The following is a 15,032-nucleotide window of genomic DNA, read 5'->3' on the forward strand; positions in this document are numbered from 1 at the left end:
ATGTAGACTAATGCCATGCCTGTTTTTAAATTTCTGTAGCCATCCTTGTGAATAGTCACACTCATGTTGCAGGTTAAGTTCTTTGTGGAATATTTTTGCTTGTGCCATCATCATCTCACCTGAAATGCTAACATCTTTGTTCCTACGAAGCTTGAACCAATGTATAAGCACACTATCTAAATCACTGCTTTTCTCCTCCTTCAATGTCTTATGAACATTCATACTTTTTTTTACTGTCACTTTTGGCAAAAAAAAATTAAGGATTTGATTCTTTTGCTTCTTCACATCATACACTGTAGATGACCATACACTGTAAAACTCTCACAAGGCACGTACCAATGTGCCCTTTTCCAGTTTCTGCAGCAATTCCACCTTTTGCAGTACGAATATTGACACATGCTTATGCTTAGCAGAATTACCAACATTTCCACTGCTCGCTCGTCTCTTAGAAGACATATTTAGGGGTAAACTAGAGCTAAATAACAACACCGAATGCTGAGAGCCAGGACTGGCTGGACTTTACCAGACCATGGGAAACTTGGCCTCACCCATGATAAGCGGACATCTGGCTAACTAAAATCATGCCAGACCACAGATGTTGCCAGACTAGAGAGGTTCAACCTGTATTTATTTGCATTTCTGATTATCCACATAGTTAAAATAAAGGCTTTTTAAAGTAGTGATATACCTGAATGGCATGTATTCAAGAGTATGACTTTCAAGAAATATTATCCCTTGCAATGAATTTAATATCTTTCCGGTTTATTATGCATCTTCTATGAGAGATACATATCTATCTTATGTATATTAAAATAACTATTTTTAAAACAGCTTATTTTTATCAAATGAGTAATGTTAGCTTTTACCATCGCTTGTCTAGAAGAATCTTTTACATCTGGAATGGAAGAATATGTGTGCTGTTAAACTGAAAAATTTTTATCTTGAAAATTGGGGTGTTGTACCTTAATTTTAAATCTTAATTTGTATTTTGAATTGCTCAAAGTTGGATTCAACCCTACTTTCAGTAGGCAGCTGCACTCATTCAGTATTTATGACTTGTGGGACCTCTCCTCTAGAATTACTTTGTAATAGGGTGGGGCGAGCAGGAGGAGGAGTGTTTAATTAGCTTTTCTGGCAATTTTTAACAGTAAGTTTTAAAAGCTGTGCTTTTGAATCTCTGTAGAGAAGCCTGTATGGACTTTAAATCTGAATCAAGTTTTCCTGTCTTGCAGAAATCTTATAGTGAATTGTTCATATCTTATCCCTTTGATTAGATAGGTAAAGTCTGAATCACGCATCACATGTTCAAGGAGGATGAACATTAATTCTTCTTCGAGTGCTTGCTCATATCCATTCCAGTTAGGTGTGCGCGCTGCGCGTACACGTTCATCGGAAGATTTTTACCCTAGCAACTCCGGTGGGCCGGCAGGTCGCCCCCTAGAGTGGCGCCAGCATGGCGCCTGATATATACCCCTGCCAGCCAGCCCGCTCCTCAGTTCCTTCTTACCGCCGTGTCGGTTGTTGGAATGGTGGAGCGCGGCGTAGCTGTCCTCCATGTCCCTAGCTCTCCATTGTCTCGTTGTTCTAATAGTTGTATATAGTTATAGTTGTAATTAGAGTTTTTAGTATTAGTTGTTAGTTGTAGTGCTTGTTGTAAATAGTTAGCGGGCTTGGGCTCTAGCCCTCCCCCGTGCCTGGCGCCGGGCCCATGCCCAGCTCGCCAGGGTTTAAACAGTGCTCGGCCTGCAAGAAGCTGATGCCAATGAGCGATCCCCACGACGCCTGCCTGAAGTGCCTTGGGGAATCACATATCTCTGAAAAGTGCCGCATTTGTAAGGCATTTAAGCCAAGAACAAAGAAGGAGAGGGATCAGCGCTTAAAGACTCTCTTAATGGAAGCAGCGCTTAACCCTCCAGCCTCGACGCCGAGCGCCGGCTCCACTCCAGCACCGGGCAGACGCCGCGGCACCGGCCTTCCCCGGCACCGGGCCCAGAAGCAAGGCCTTCGACGTCTGCCACTCCAGCCACGCAGACGTGGACGGAGCGCCCGGCACCGTCTACTGCCGCAGCACTGATGATAGGGATTCTGTCGACTCCGGGCCCGGAAGGTCCGTCGAGTCCGGTCCCTCACAGCTCCCCCATAAGATCCGGGATCGAGCTAGTGGTTCCCTTGACGCCGGAGACATTTGCTTCTGCTCGGGACCTGATTGCTTTGACTGAGCCTATGCTACCTCAACCTCCGGTGCAGGTTCTGCAGTCAAAGGGCAAGCCTACGGCCTTGCGAGCTCCATCTCCGGATTCACTGAGCCGGCACCGATCCCCATCAAGATCCCGGCACCGTGGACGATCTCGGTCGGGACGCTGCTCACAGTCCCGGCACCGCTCCCCGCGGCGGTACCGGTTGTACTCGCAGCGCCGATCCTCTTCACGGATATCCCGGTATTTCCGGCACCGTTCTGGCTCTAGCCACCGCTACCGGCACCAAGATTCCAGAAGCCGCTCCCATCATTGGCGTTCGGCATCCCGGTCGACCTCCCGGCACCGCGCTGGTAGTAGGTCCTGGTCTCGATCCCGGCACCGGTATGACCGGTCCCCGGCACTGAGGAGGTCGATGTCGTCTAGACGGAGGGACCCGTATCAGTCCCGTTCGGCTCCACCTTGGCCATCCCGACAGCCGTCTGTCTCCTTTCAGACAGACAGCGCGTACGCCATGGACGCGGACAGACCTGCTGCTCTCTTCCAGGAGCCCCCCTCCTCAGGAGCATGGACCACAGCAGTGGGGCTTCTGGACCCCCTGGGCATATCATCAAGCCCAAGGGCAGCAACAGGTTCCCCCGCGTCCAGCAACTTCAGAGCACAGGGCTCCGGAGGCCACACTGTCTCGTCCTCCCCTGTCCCCTGCAGAGGAGGGATTGTCTCACCAGCGGGACCCTGACCTCCCTCCAGAGCCAGAAGCATTGCTCCAAACGGAGCATCCTGCAGATCCACTCCTGCCGGGGGTCTCCTTGTCATCCTCCCCAGATGAGGCAGTGGCTGGAACAACATCCACCAGCCCTCCTCCGCTCGACCTCAGAGCGCATCAAGACCTCCTCCGGTGCATGGCGCAAAACATGAATTTGCAGGCCAAGGAGGTCTCAGAAATTGAGGATCCGGTGGTGAGCATATTATCTGCAGATGCTCCCACTCGTGTCGCCCTCCCCTTTATACGGACCATTCAGGCCAATGCCACTACCATCTGGCAGTTGCCGGCATCAGTTCCCCCCGCGGCACACGGCGTGGAACGTAAATACATGGTGCCCTCGAAAGGGTACGAGTATCTCTATGTCCACAATCTGTGAACGAGAGGGAGCGTCACGGCCAACAGGCCCCGGCACCGAAATCTAAAGAAGCAAGGCGCATGGACCTGCTTGGCCGAAAGGTCTATTCTGCAGGCGCTCTCCAGCTTCGGGTGTCCAACCAACAAGCTCTCCTTAGCCGCTACACTTACAACACCTGGGCGGCAGCGGACAAATTTAAGAAGTTGCTTCCACAAGATTCACGTCAGGAATTTGCGGCAATCCTTGACGAGGGCAAGAAGGTGGCACGTACTTCTCTGCAAGCATCCCTCGACGCCGCAGATTCGGCTGCCAGGACTCTGGCTTCTGGCGTGACCATGCGCAGGCTTTCCTGGCTTCAGGTCTCTGGTCTTCCTCCGGAGCTCCAATACACCATTCAGGACCTCCCGTTTGAAGGCCAGGGCCTGTTTTCGGACAAGACCGACCCCAGGCTGCAAAGCCTTAAAGACAATAGGGTCATTATGCGCTCCTTGGGGACGCATACACCAGTCACCCAGCGCAGACCCTTCCGGCCTCAACAGCAGTGCCGGCCCTACCTTCAACCTCGCCAGAGGCAGGACTTCGCCAGACGCCGAAGTAGGAATGGCCGGCGTAGACAATCGGGCAACCAAGGGGGGGCAAAACCAGAGCTCCTCCAAGGCTCCCTCTGGCCCAAAGCCTTCATTTTGAAGGTGCGCCCGAGGGTGCTGCACCAGTTTCCCTCCCAGATCCATCCCCGCCCTTCTCCAGCCGTCTTTCGTTTTTCCTCTGGCATGGTCCCGACTGACATCAGACCGTTGGGTCTTACGCACATTACAAGCTGGACACCATCTGCAGTTTGTTTCGCGCCCCCCCTCCCGCCCCCCTCCTCCGTCCCTCTTCAGGGACCCCTCTCACAAGCAACTCCTTATCCAGGAGGTGCGGACGCTCCTCGACAAAGGAGCCATAGAGGAGGTTCCAGAAGCCCAGCGGGGCAAGGGCTTTTACTCCCATTACTTTCTGATCCCCAAAGCCAAGGGAGGCCTCAGGCCTATCCTTGACCTGCGCGAACTCAACAGATACGTCGTGAAGTTGAAGTTCCGTATGGTATCCTTGGGGACCATTATCCCATCCTTGGATCCTGGAGACTGGTACGTTGCCCTCGACATGCAAGACGCGTATTTTCATATAGCCATCTTCCCGCCGCACAGACGGTTCCTTCGGTTCGTGATCAACCGCTGCCACTATCAGTTCGCAGTCCTCCCGTTCGGCCTCTCCACAGCCCCGAGGGTGTTCACCAAATGTATGGCTGTAGTCATCGCCCACCTCCGTCGCAGCTGCATACATGTATTTCCATATCTCGACGACTGACTGATTCCGGGGTCATCAGAGGCGCAAGTCCTCAGTCATGTCCGCATAGTCAGCAGTCTCTTCAAGAAGTTGGGCCTCATCCTCAATATAGAAAAGTCAACGCTAATCCCCACTCAGAGGATAGAGTTTATCGGAGCACTTCTGGACTCGACTCTGGCCAGAGCCGTTCTTCCTCTAGCAAGGTTCCAGATCTTGACGGCCATTATACGACGACTGCAGTCAGCACCCTTGACCTCCATACGTACGTGCCTAACTCTATTGGGCCACATGGCGGCTTGCACGTTTGTCACGCGGTATGCACGGCTGCGCATGAGGCCCCTCCAGTCCTGGCTCATCAGTCAGTACCGTCCGGCCCGGCACCCTCTGGACGCGATTGTTACCATTCCCCAGGAGGTATTAGGTTCCCTGAGGTGGTGGCTGGACCAGTCCGTGGTATGTGCTGGGTTGCCGTTCTATCCACCCCAGCCTTCGGTGTCCCTGACAATGGACGCCTCAGATCTAGGTTGGGGGGCCCATCTCAGAACCCTACGGACACAAGGTCGGTGGTCACCTCACGAATTAGCCCTCCACATCAACGTACGGGAACTGAGGGCAGTCCGCCTTGCTTGCCAAACATTCCATCTTCAACTTCAAGGTCGCTGTGTCTCGGTATTCACCGACAACACCACAACCATGTATTACATCAACAAGCAGGGCAGTACGAGGTCCTCTGCCCTGTGTCAGGAGACCATGAGGCTTTGGGACTTCTGCATAGCCCACTCAATTCACCTCATTGCGTCCTACCTTCCTGGGGTTCGGAACACGCTGGCGGATCATCGGAGCAGATCCTTCCTTTCCCACAAGTGGTCCCTTTGCCCTGACATTGCCCTTTCACTCTTCCAGAAGTGGGGATGTCCCCGGATGGACCTCTTTGCATCCTGAGGGAACAGGAAGTGTCAGATGTTCTGCTCCTTTCAAGGCCGGGAACCAGGTTCGATAGCAGATGCCTTCCTTATCCCCTGGGCGACGCATCTGTTCTACGCATTCCCTCCGTTCCCGCTCGTCCACAAGGTCCTTCTGAAGGTGCCCAGGGACAGGGCCCGCTTGATCATGATAGCTCCAGCATGGCCCAGGCAGCATTGGTACTCCATGTTGCTGGACCTGTCTCTGGCCGACCCTGTCCCCCTGCCCCTTCACCTGGACCTGATCACTCAGGACCACGGTAGGCTACATCACCCAGACATGCAGTCCCTGCACTTTACGGCCTGGCTCCTGAGTGGCTGACCCGGTCCGAGCTCCGTTGCTCTACCCCAGTGCGGCAGGTGCTCCTGGGCAGCAGGAAGCCTTCTACCAGAGCGACTTATTCAGCGAAATGGAAGTGCTTCACCTGCTGGTGTGCGGAACGCAGTCTCCTCCCCGCTCAGATCTCTATTGCCATTATCTTGGACTACATCTGGTCCCTTAAGGAACAGGGCCTGGCAATATCATCTCTTCGGGTTCATCTGGCGGCCATCTCCACTTTTCACCCGGGGGAGGATGGCCGATCGGTGTTCTCTCACCCTACGGTGACGAGATTCCTTAAGGGATTGGAGCGTCTATACCCCCAGGTTCGACGCCCTACCCCTACCTGGGACCTGAACCTAGTTCTCACCCGGCTCATGTCCCCTCCGTTTGAGCCATTAGCGACTTGCTCCCTGCTCTATCTCTCCTGGAAAACTGCCTTCCTGGTGGCCATCACCTCAGCCAGACGGGTGTCGGAGCTCCGGGCTCTCACCGTTGATCCCCCCATATGGTGTTCCACAGGGACAAGGTCCAGCTGAGACCGCACCCAGCCTTTCTCCCCAAGGTGGTCTCAGCCTTTCATGTCAACCAGGACATCTTTCTCCCTGTATTTTTCCCGAAACCCCACTCGTCCCACAGGGAACAGCAGCTCCACTCGCTGGATGTCCGTCGAGCGCTTGCATTTTATATAGAGAGGACCAAGCCGTTCCGCAAAACCCCCAACTCTTTGTGGCGGTAGCGGAACGGGCCAAGGGGTTACCTGTTTCCTCTCAAAGAATCTCCTCGTGGGTAACGTCCTGTATCCGAGCCTGTTATGACTTGTCTCATACCCCTCCGGGTCACATGACTGCGCACTCTACCAGGGCTCAAGTGTCATCGACAGCTTTCCTTGCCCACATGCCCATCCAGGAGATCTGTAGGGCGGCTACCTGGTCCTCCGTTCATACCTTCGCTTCCCATTATGCCCTGGTCCAGCAGTCCAGAGATGACGCGGCCTTCGGCTCCGCAGTGCTACACGCCGTGACTTGTCACTCCGACCCCACCGCCTAGGTAAGACTTGGGATTCACCTAACTGGAATGGATATGAGCAACCACTCGAAGAAGAAAAGACAGTTACAAAGGTGAGTAACCGTTGTTCTTTGAGATGTGTTGCTCATATCCATTCCACACCCACCCTCCTTCCCCACTGTCGGAGTAACCGGCAAGAAGGAACTGAGGAGCGGGCCGGCCGGCAGGGGTATATATATCAGGCGCCATGCCGGCGCCACTCTAGGGGGCGACCTGTCGGCCCACCGGAGTTGCTAGGGTAAAAATCTTCCGACGAACGTGCACACGCTGTGCGCACACCTAACTGGAATGGATATGAGCAACACATCTCGAAGAACAACAGTTACAAAGGTGAGTAACCGTCTTTTCCTTCTTAACCATTTCCTTCCTTTACTTAGTCAGCTGCCAAAGGAGCTAAAAAAAAAATGTACTCACTGTACCAAAAGTGTTTAATAGTTCTCAGGTCCCTATATACAAATAGATACTGTGTACTCATAGATATCTTGGATTGCTGGAAGGTTTGTAGGGAATAGACAAATTACAAAGGACCGCTTCTTAATCACAGATGTGAGGAGGGGCAGGTCTTTTCCTCTGGGCATTTCTTTCCTTCCCAATGTAGAATCTTAATACAATTGTAATGATCGTACCTTCCTTTTAGAGGGAGAGGTGTCTGAACCAAAGTCATATAATGACTGAATGCAAATACATATAAGAAAACGAGCACAAAATTGACTTTACTGGAAGTTTGCAAACAAAGTATCAGTTCTTCTTTGAATAGTGTCCTTGTGAGTGCTCCATTGTGGGTGCAGTAGCATCCCCTGCACCTGAGATCAGAGATCATCGGTAGCAATGCCTGTTGGGCCACACATGCGCTCCTCCCCATCTCACACCATGAGCGGCATCTGTATAGCATTGTGTGGTTCAACCGTCTCAGTTCCTTCTCAACCGTCTTTGATCTGGGATGGAATCTTGAGCCGAGCCCTTCAGACAGCCATATCCGTTAGTAATAGTAGTGTTTCCATTATAATTTCTAGATATTAGCTCTCCTTTTTCTTCCCACTTAAAAAAATAATTCCATTGCTCTTTCCTCCCCATTATGCTTTAGCTTAGCGTAGGTTTCCTTTGCTACGCCCTTCCCTATTGGGAAGCTCTCCCTTCTTGGGAGATCCCCTGGTTTCAAGAGGTGCCTCTCGTGTCATGAGGCCATACCTGTAAATGACGGTCATTCACAGTGCATATGCTGTCTTGGTGAGGGATATGTCCCTCAGAAGGATACCCACTGCCTCAAGTTGAAGGCCCAGTCCAGAAAGGACCATGAACTGAGGGTAAAACTCTTATGAGTGGAAAGCTCTCTGCATCCAGTCTCAGACCCTGGCTCAAGTACCTCTCCAACACAGCAGTCACCATTGGCACTGTCATCAACCAACCCTCATTCACCACGCACCAAGAAACCTTGTTGGACCCTGCCAAGGTGATCTGACAGACCCCAGCCTCAATATTACCAACTTGCAAGCAAGCGGATAAGAAATACTACGTCTTCACTAAAGACATTGAATTTCTGTTCTCTCACCATACTCCCAAGTTCTCTCATGGTCAATGCACTATAAGAGAAGAGGCAATACCACCACTCTAGGACAACCCCGTGTGACAGGGACTAGAAGAGGCTAGACCTCTTCAGTCATAAAGCATACTCTTCATCTACAGTCCAGTTCTACATTGCTAACTGTGAGGCACTCCTACCCACATTTAATCATATGAACTATTCAAAATTTCAAGAATTCTGTCAACTCTTCCCAGACGACAAAAAGGAGCCATTCCAGGCACTGGTGATGGAAAGACAACTCCTGGCCCATATAGCACTGCACGGCTCTTTGGACTCTGCGGACATGGCTCCTTGCTTCATTGCAACATCGGTGGTGATGAGACAAGCTTCATGGCTTCACCTCTTCGTATTCCCCAGAGAGGTGCAGACCACTGTCAAAGATCTTCTCTTTGAAGGGCCTAAACTCTTCACCGAGCACATGGATGAGTCCCTCCATTCTTTAAAAGACTCTAGAGTGATACTCTGTTCACTCAGCATATATACACCAGCACCTAAGAGAAGATAGGGTAGAAACCAGGCTATCCCAAGGTTTCAACCTATACATTTCACCCATCAGCAACAGTATGACACGCAATGTAGGCAACAGAGGCGTCCTCCCAAACTCAGGCAGAACTCAAGGGGCTATATCTCACACATTGACCTCCAAACAACAATATTGAAGCTTTGGTCGAGGCCCTAAGATGCCTCCCTCTGGTCCAGTTGGTGCAACCATCTTCAATAGACCATCAGTTTGGCGGCTACTTGGCCACCTTCTACCTCTTACGGCAAAAGGCACCTCGGACAAGTGGGTCTTGGAAATCATCAACAGAGGGTACTTCATTCCGTTCCCCTCTCACTCAGCCACCCCACCTCCCCGTCCCTCTTCAGGGACCCTTTTCACAAACACTTTCTACAAGAAGAAATAAACCACCTTCTGCAGCTGGGAGCCATAGAACTGGTCCCATTCTAACACAGAGGGAAAGATTTTTATTCCCACTATTTTCTGATCCAAAAAAAATTAGCTGAGTAGATACTTATCCTAGATTTGAGGAATCTCAAAAAATTCATCAAACTACAATGCTTCAAGATGATCACACTATCAACAATTATCCCAGCACTGTAACAGGGGGACTAGTTCCCAGTCTTTGACCTGGAAGACACGTACTTCCATATCACCATACACCCTTCCCAGAGGCGATTGCTCAGCTTCATCCTGGGGTCCAACCATTACTAAAACAAGGTACTACCCTTTGGCTTTCTACAGTGTCATCGGTATTTTCCAAAGTCCTCGTGGTGGCAGTGCACCTACACAAACAGCGGGTTGTAATATTCCCATATCTAGATGACTGCCTCCTCAAAGCTCCCTCCAGAGTCTACACTGTCAAAGCAATAAGAAAAATGATGGACTTTTTCTCCAACCTCAGCCTTCAGATAAACATACAAAAGTTGGTCCTGACACCAGTACAGCTCTGAAATTTATTGGGAATCAGCTGGAGGCTGCCAAAGCAAGAGCCTTCCTCCCAAGTCACAGATTTTTGGTAATAGTATCATCTCCACTGTGAGCCACCAGCCCACAGATATCTGCCAGAACATCTCTACAACTGCTCAGTCATATGGCAGGGGCCACGTTTGTTGTGAAACATACCAGATTACACATGTGCCATCTTCAGGGATGGCTACAAACAGTGTATGTACCCCACAGACACAGCCTAAACAAACCTGCTATTGATACCACTCAAAATCAAGGACTCATTGGATTGGTGTACACAACCCCAAAATGTTGGGGATGCCCTTCCTTCACCCAACACTGTCCTTGATACAAACAACCGACACCTCCCTACACGGGTAGGAAACACATCTACAGACCTCCATGATACAGGGCAGGTGGTCCCCCTCAGAATCAGTGTTGCACATCAGTCTCCTAGAATTACATGCAATACGCAATGCATGCCGACACTTTCTACCATTAATAGACAAAGGGCCGTAAAGAAGAGCAATGATGGACAACATTACCTGCATGTTTTTTATCAAAAGACATGGGGGAGCAAGGTCCCTGTGATCAGAAGCACTAAAATTTTGGAACTGGTGTATCCAATACATCATCAGCATCTCAGTCTCATACCTACCTGGACACCAGAACGTCATGGCAGACTCACTGAGCAGGAGATTCTCACAAGATCACAACTGGGAGTTAGACACAAGAGCCCTGCAGGACACATTCAGCTGCTGGGGATTCCCGAACATAGATCTCTTCAGCACACCCAAAGTTGCCAGATGTCCACAGTTGTGCTTACTTATTACATGGGTTGCACCCCTACTCTGTGGCTTTCCACCATTTCCCCTATTGTTCAAAGGGCTTCACAAGATGGAACAAGCCACAGTTATTCTCATGGCCCCAACATGGCCACCACAGATTTGGTATCCTTACCTCATGCACATGGCAGTCTGTGCACCAATCACCCTACAGTTGACTCCACACCTCCTCTCACAGGACACAGGCCAAATCCTCTATCCCAATCTAGAACTCCCACATCTGAAGGCATGACTCCTCTGTGGTTCCAGGATTCGGCAATGACGTCAGAAGAGATGAAAGAGATTCTTTTAAATAGCAAATGTGATATAATGTACCTCTATAAATGGAAAAGATTCTGAACTTGGTGCAACACCAAACATGTCCCTGCAATGAGTGCTCCTTTGTCTCTCATTCTAGACTACACTCTAGAATTTAAAAGATCAGGACTCTCCACAAGCTCCGTTCAGACACCTGGCCACAATCACTGCATTCCACCCCAGGATAGGTTATTCCATATTTATCCACACAGTAACAGAAAGATTCCTTAAGGGCCTTCAAAACCAGTATCCTCAAATACGAGACTTGACCCTACCTTGGGATCCCAGCCTAGTTTTGCACTGTCTCACTGGCCCCCTGTTTAAGCATGGCAATGTGCTCCTACGTATACCTATCCATGAAAACAGCATTTCTCATCCATCTCATCTGCCCGATGAGTAGGAGAGATGGGTGCTCTCCTGGCATACCCGCCATACACAGTCTTTCACAAAATCAAGGTCATGTTATGACCAAACCCGAAATTCTTACCTAAGATGCTGTCCTCTTTCCTTCAAAACCAACCTATCCACCTTCCCTCCTTCTTCCCAAAGCCACATGGCAACCAACACGTTACACATCTTGGATGTCAGACGACCATTAGCCTTTTACCTTGACAGAACTAAATCTTTCAGGTATTCACCACGCTTATTCCTCTATTGCTGAAAGATCAAAGTGAGCAGCCATAGCCAAACAACACCTTTCCAAATGGATCTCAGAGTGCATCCCCCTTTGCTACCAATGACACAAATTGCAACAGAGAGTCCTGTGGCACCTTATAGGCTAACAGAAGTATTGGAGCATAAGCTTTCGTGGGTGAATGCGTCTGACGAAGTGAGTATTCATCCATGAAAGCTTATGCTCCAATACTTCTGTTAATCTATAAGGTGCCACAGGACTCTCTTGTCGCTTTTTACAGATCCAGACTAACACGGCAACCCCTCTGATAAATGACACAAATTGTAACCCCCCACCTGGAACTCGAACGCATTCCACTCACTCGCTCTTCACTTCAATTGCCTTTCTAAACAACATGTCAGTTACTGATATTTGCAAAGCTGCCACCCAGGCATACACAAACACTTTTAGCCAACACTATGCCATGACCCACGATGAGGCATCGTGCTCTACTAGGACAGACTGTCCTATCATCCTTGGAAGCTCCAGCCTTCCCTCTAGGGGCACTGCTGAACAGTCACCTACAGGTACACTACTCGAAGAAGAAGAAGAAGAGAACTTTACTCACCCTGTGCAGTAACTAAGGCTCTTCGAGATGCTCCATTTCCTGCCCTCCTCCCCGCTGCTTTGGAGTTCAAACACAGACTCTGCAGTGGAAAAGGAACTGAAGTCAGTTGAACCTCAGAGCACGAGAAGGGGAGGAGCACATGTGCGGCCCAATAGGCAAGGCTACCAAAAATCTCTGATCCGAGGTACAGGAGGCACTACTGCACCTGCAGTTACTGTCACCTCAATTACTGTATTGGTTGAGTAACCTCTTTTTCTCAGGCTGAGATCTGATTTTCGCAGTATTCAAGTAAATTTTTAAACTGTTTTAGCCAGCCAGTTTTCTAATCCTCTGATTTGCTTTTTATGTTTGACTTTTCATCAGCTATTTTCTCTTTAAACGCTACACTGAACATACAGCAATGATATTCTCATTGGGAATGTTCATAGTATTGATTTTTTAAGTATGCTTTTTGACTAACATTAATCTGTAATTAGTTCCAATTAGCAGGAAACCTGAAATTCTTTGTCAAGGTTAAAGTGTCTTTAATTCTTCTCAGTTTTAGAGTTAGTCTAGGAATGTCTGTTAATTTCTATGTTGTTACTTTGAAGTTTGCTTACCGCCTGCATATATGAGCCTGCCAAAATCATGAATCCTGCCAGACCCAGCAAGTGTTGCTGAAATTCCCAGTCGAATTTATTAAACCTCTATACAGAGACTGTGTGACACTAGATCTAAATTGAGTTTTTTGAGACCCCTAATTTTTAGGGTAAAATACCTTTTTTTAAGTTCAAGTAATTATTCTGTGATCCTTAAAGAAAATAAGCAAATTTTTAAAATATCTTATGTGCATATGTATATAAAATATTGTGTTATCATTGGGGGTAAAGATCTGGAGTTGTTATACTAAAGTAAATCAACAAGACACACAGACCCCAATCCTGCAATGTGTACCACCACATGAGTAGACTGCTATATCAGCATGTAGTCTCAGTGAAGTTTAATGGGGTCCTGCCTGGGCACAGTTATCCATCCACACATTACACCTTGCAATATAAGGATGAAAGTGTGGAAATTGTTGAAAGCCAATTAATTGTCAGAAACATTTAAGTAGAATTGGGGAGGGGGGGGTTCCTTTTTTCCCCTGTGGTATTTGACAAAAGTCTTGCTCACTGCCAATGAAAATATTGGATATGTCTTGGAAATGCTTTGAATGAAGAAAAAATCCTTTCCTATAATAACTTCAACCAGTCAAAACTTTTCAAGCCCTTGTATAATTCCTCTCATTTGTACCCAAAATTTTTGTTTTAATAGTAGCCATAAATCATGACATGAAATTATACAAGTATAAGTTTCATAATGGAAACTGGATGATTTGATCTGTTGTGGTATTCAGTCCCACAAGGATTTTTGGTTGTTATAAATAGATAGTAGGTCTTATTGTGGCCTGGAAAATTTTTAACTTCTGGAACAAACTACATTATGTGCCTCTAAAGCTAGTGACACCTTTATTTTTCTTTTCACATATTACTTTTGCTGTGGGGACATATTATGCAACCAGTGTATTTTAGATAGTTTGGTTGCAGTGAATTTCAAATGAGCCAAAAACAAAGACTGCGCTCAATAGCACCCTTCATAGCATCTTTATTGCTGTGGGAGAATGAGTATTTATAGAGTGGTTTTTCAATGAAATACAAAAATTGAAAATGTACATGGGTCTCATAATTTTTATTACTTTATATAATGTAGTTTCTAAATGTAATAGTACATTGATTTGAAAACGGCTTAATGAAAAATTTTACCCAAAAAAATCACAAAGTTACGGTGTTTAAGATAAAAATGTGCTGATTTTAACAATCCTTCTTTTTAATAGGAGACAGATGACTACAGGTATTTTGACCCCAAGATGTTACGAGGCAGTGACAGGTGAGTTTACTATGGTTTTTTTTTTCTTTTTACCTTCTATATATTGGAACAGCTAACGTAAAAATTTTGTATTTAATTTCGATCATAACATAGCTGCATTATTCCCATTAATTTACAGAAAGTATTCTCTTACAAGAGTATTTTCTGCAGAATCTTTTGCAGCTACTTTCTGTATTTTTGTGCACTTACATAATTCTTTAAATCACAAGTATACTGTTTTTAGAAGGAAGGCATGCATTTTGAAAATATTTTGGGGTGTTTTGCTCACCATAAGTTTTATTGTTTGGCACCCCTTTTTTTGTCTTTTAAATTCAACTTTTCCCTATTTAGTGATTGCTTGAAATGATAGTCACAACCTCTAAGTCAGACAGCTGATGTTAGAGGAATTTGCAGTGAAAAGCAATTCCCTGGAGTCTGGACTCACCAGAGAGATTTCTGCAGGGTGTATTTGATTTAAATCATGATTTAAATCAATAGTCAGGAAGACTTGATTTAATCATGGATTTCTACATAAAAGTGCATTCTTGTTGGTTCTTATAACTTAATAAATACTCTTCACAACTCAGAGATAAATGTAGATTTCATTTTTAGAAGGTACACGCTATAGATTTTTTTAAGTGATTTATTTTGAAAACTTTTCAGATTAGTTTTCCAGCTATATCAGAAAATGAATGATTGTTTGGTTATTTCATTTACCAAAGGTGATTGAAGCAGATATTTATGA

The 15,032-nt window shown here is 47.5% G+C and overlaps 1 protein-coding gene across 3 annotated transcripts in view; it reads left to right on the forward strand.

The window, feature by feature from the left end:
- SCFD1 (sec1 family domain containing 1) overlaps positions 1-15,032 on the forward strand; it is a 152,781-nt gene that overhangs the window by 108,753 nt on the left and 28,996 nt on the right. For all 3 annotated transcript variants that reach the window (XR_007774508.1, XM_050953890.1, XM_050953891.1), the window contains exon 21: positions 14,256-14,308. Coding sequence is in view for 2 of the 3 variants with exons in the window: in XM_050953890.1 (XP_050809847.1) it covers positions 14,256-14,308 (53 nt within the window). In the remaining variant the exon portion in view is untranslated. The remainder of the gene's footprint in view (positions 1-14,255; positions 14,309-15,032) is intronic.

Source organism: Gopherus flavomarginatus, chromosome 5 (genome assembly GCF_025201925.1).
Source record: "Gopherus flavomarginatus isolate rGopFla2 chromosome 5, rGopFla2.mat.asm, whole genome shotgun sequence".
Lineage (NCBI taxonomy): Eukaryota > Metazoa > Chordata > Testudines > Testudinidae > Gopherus > Gopherus flavomarginatus.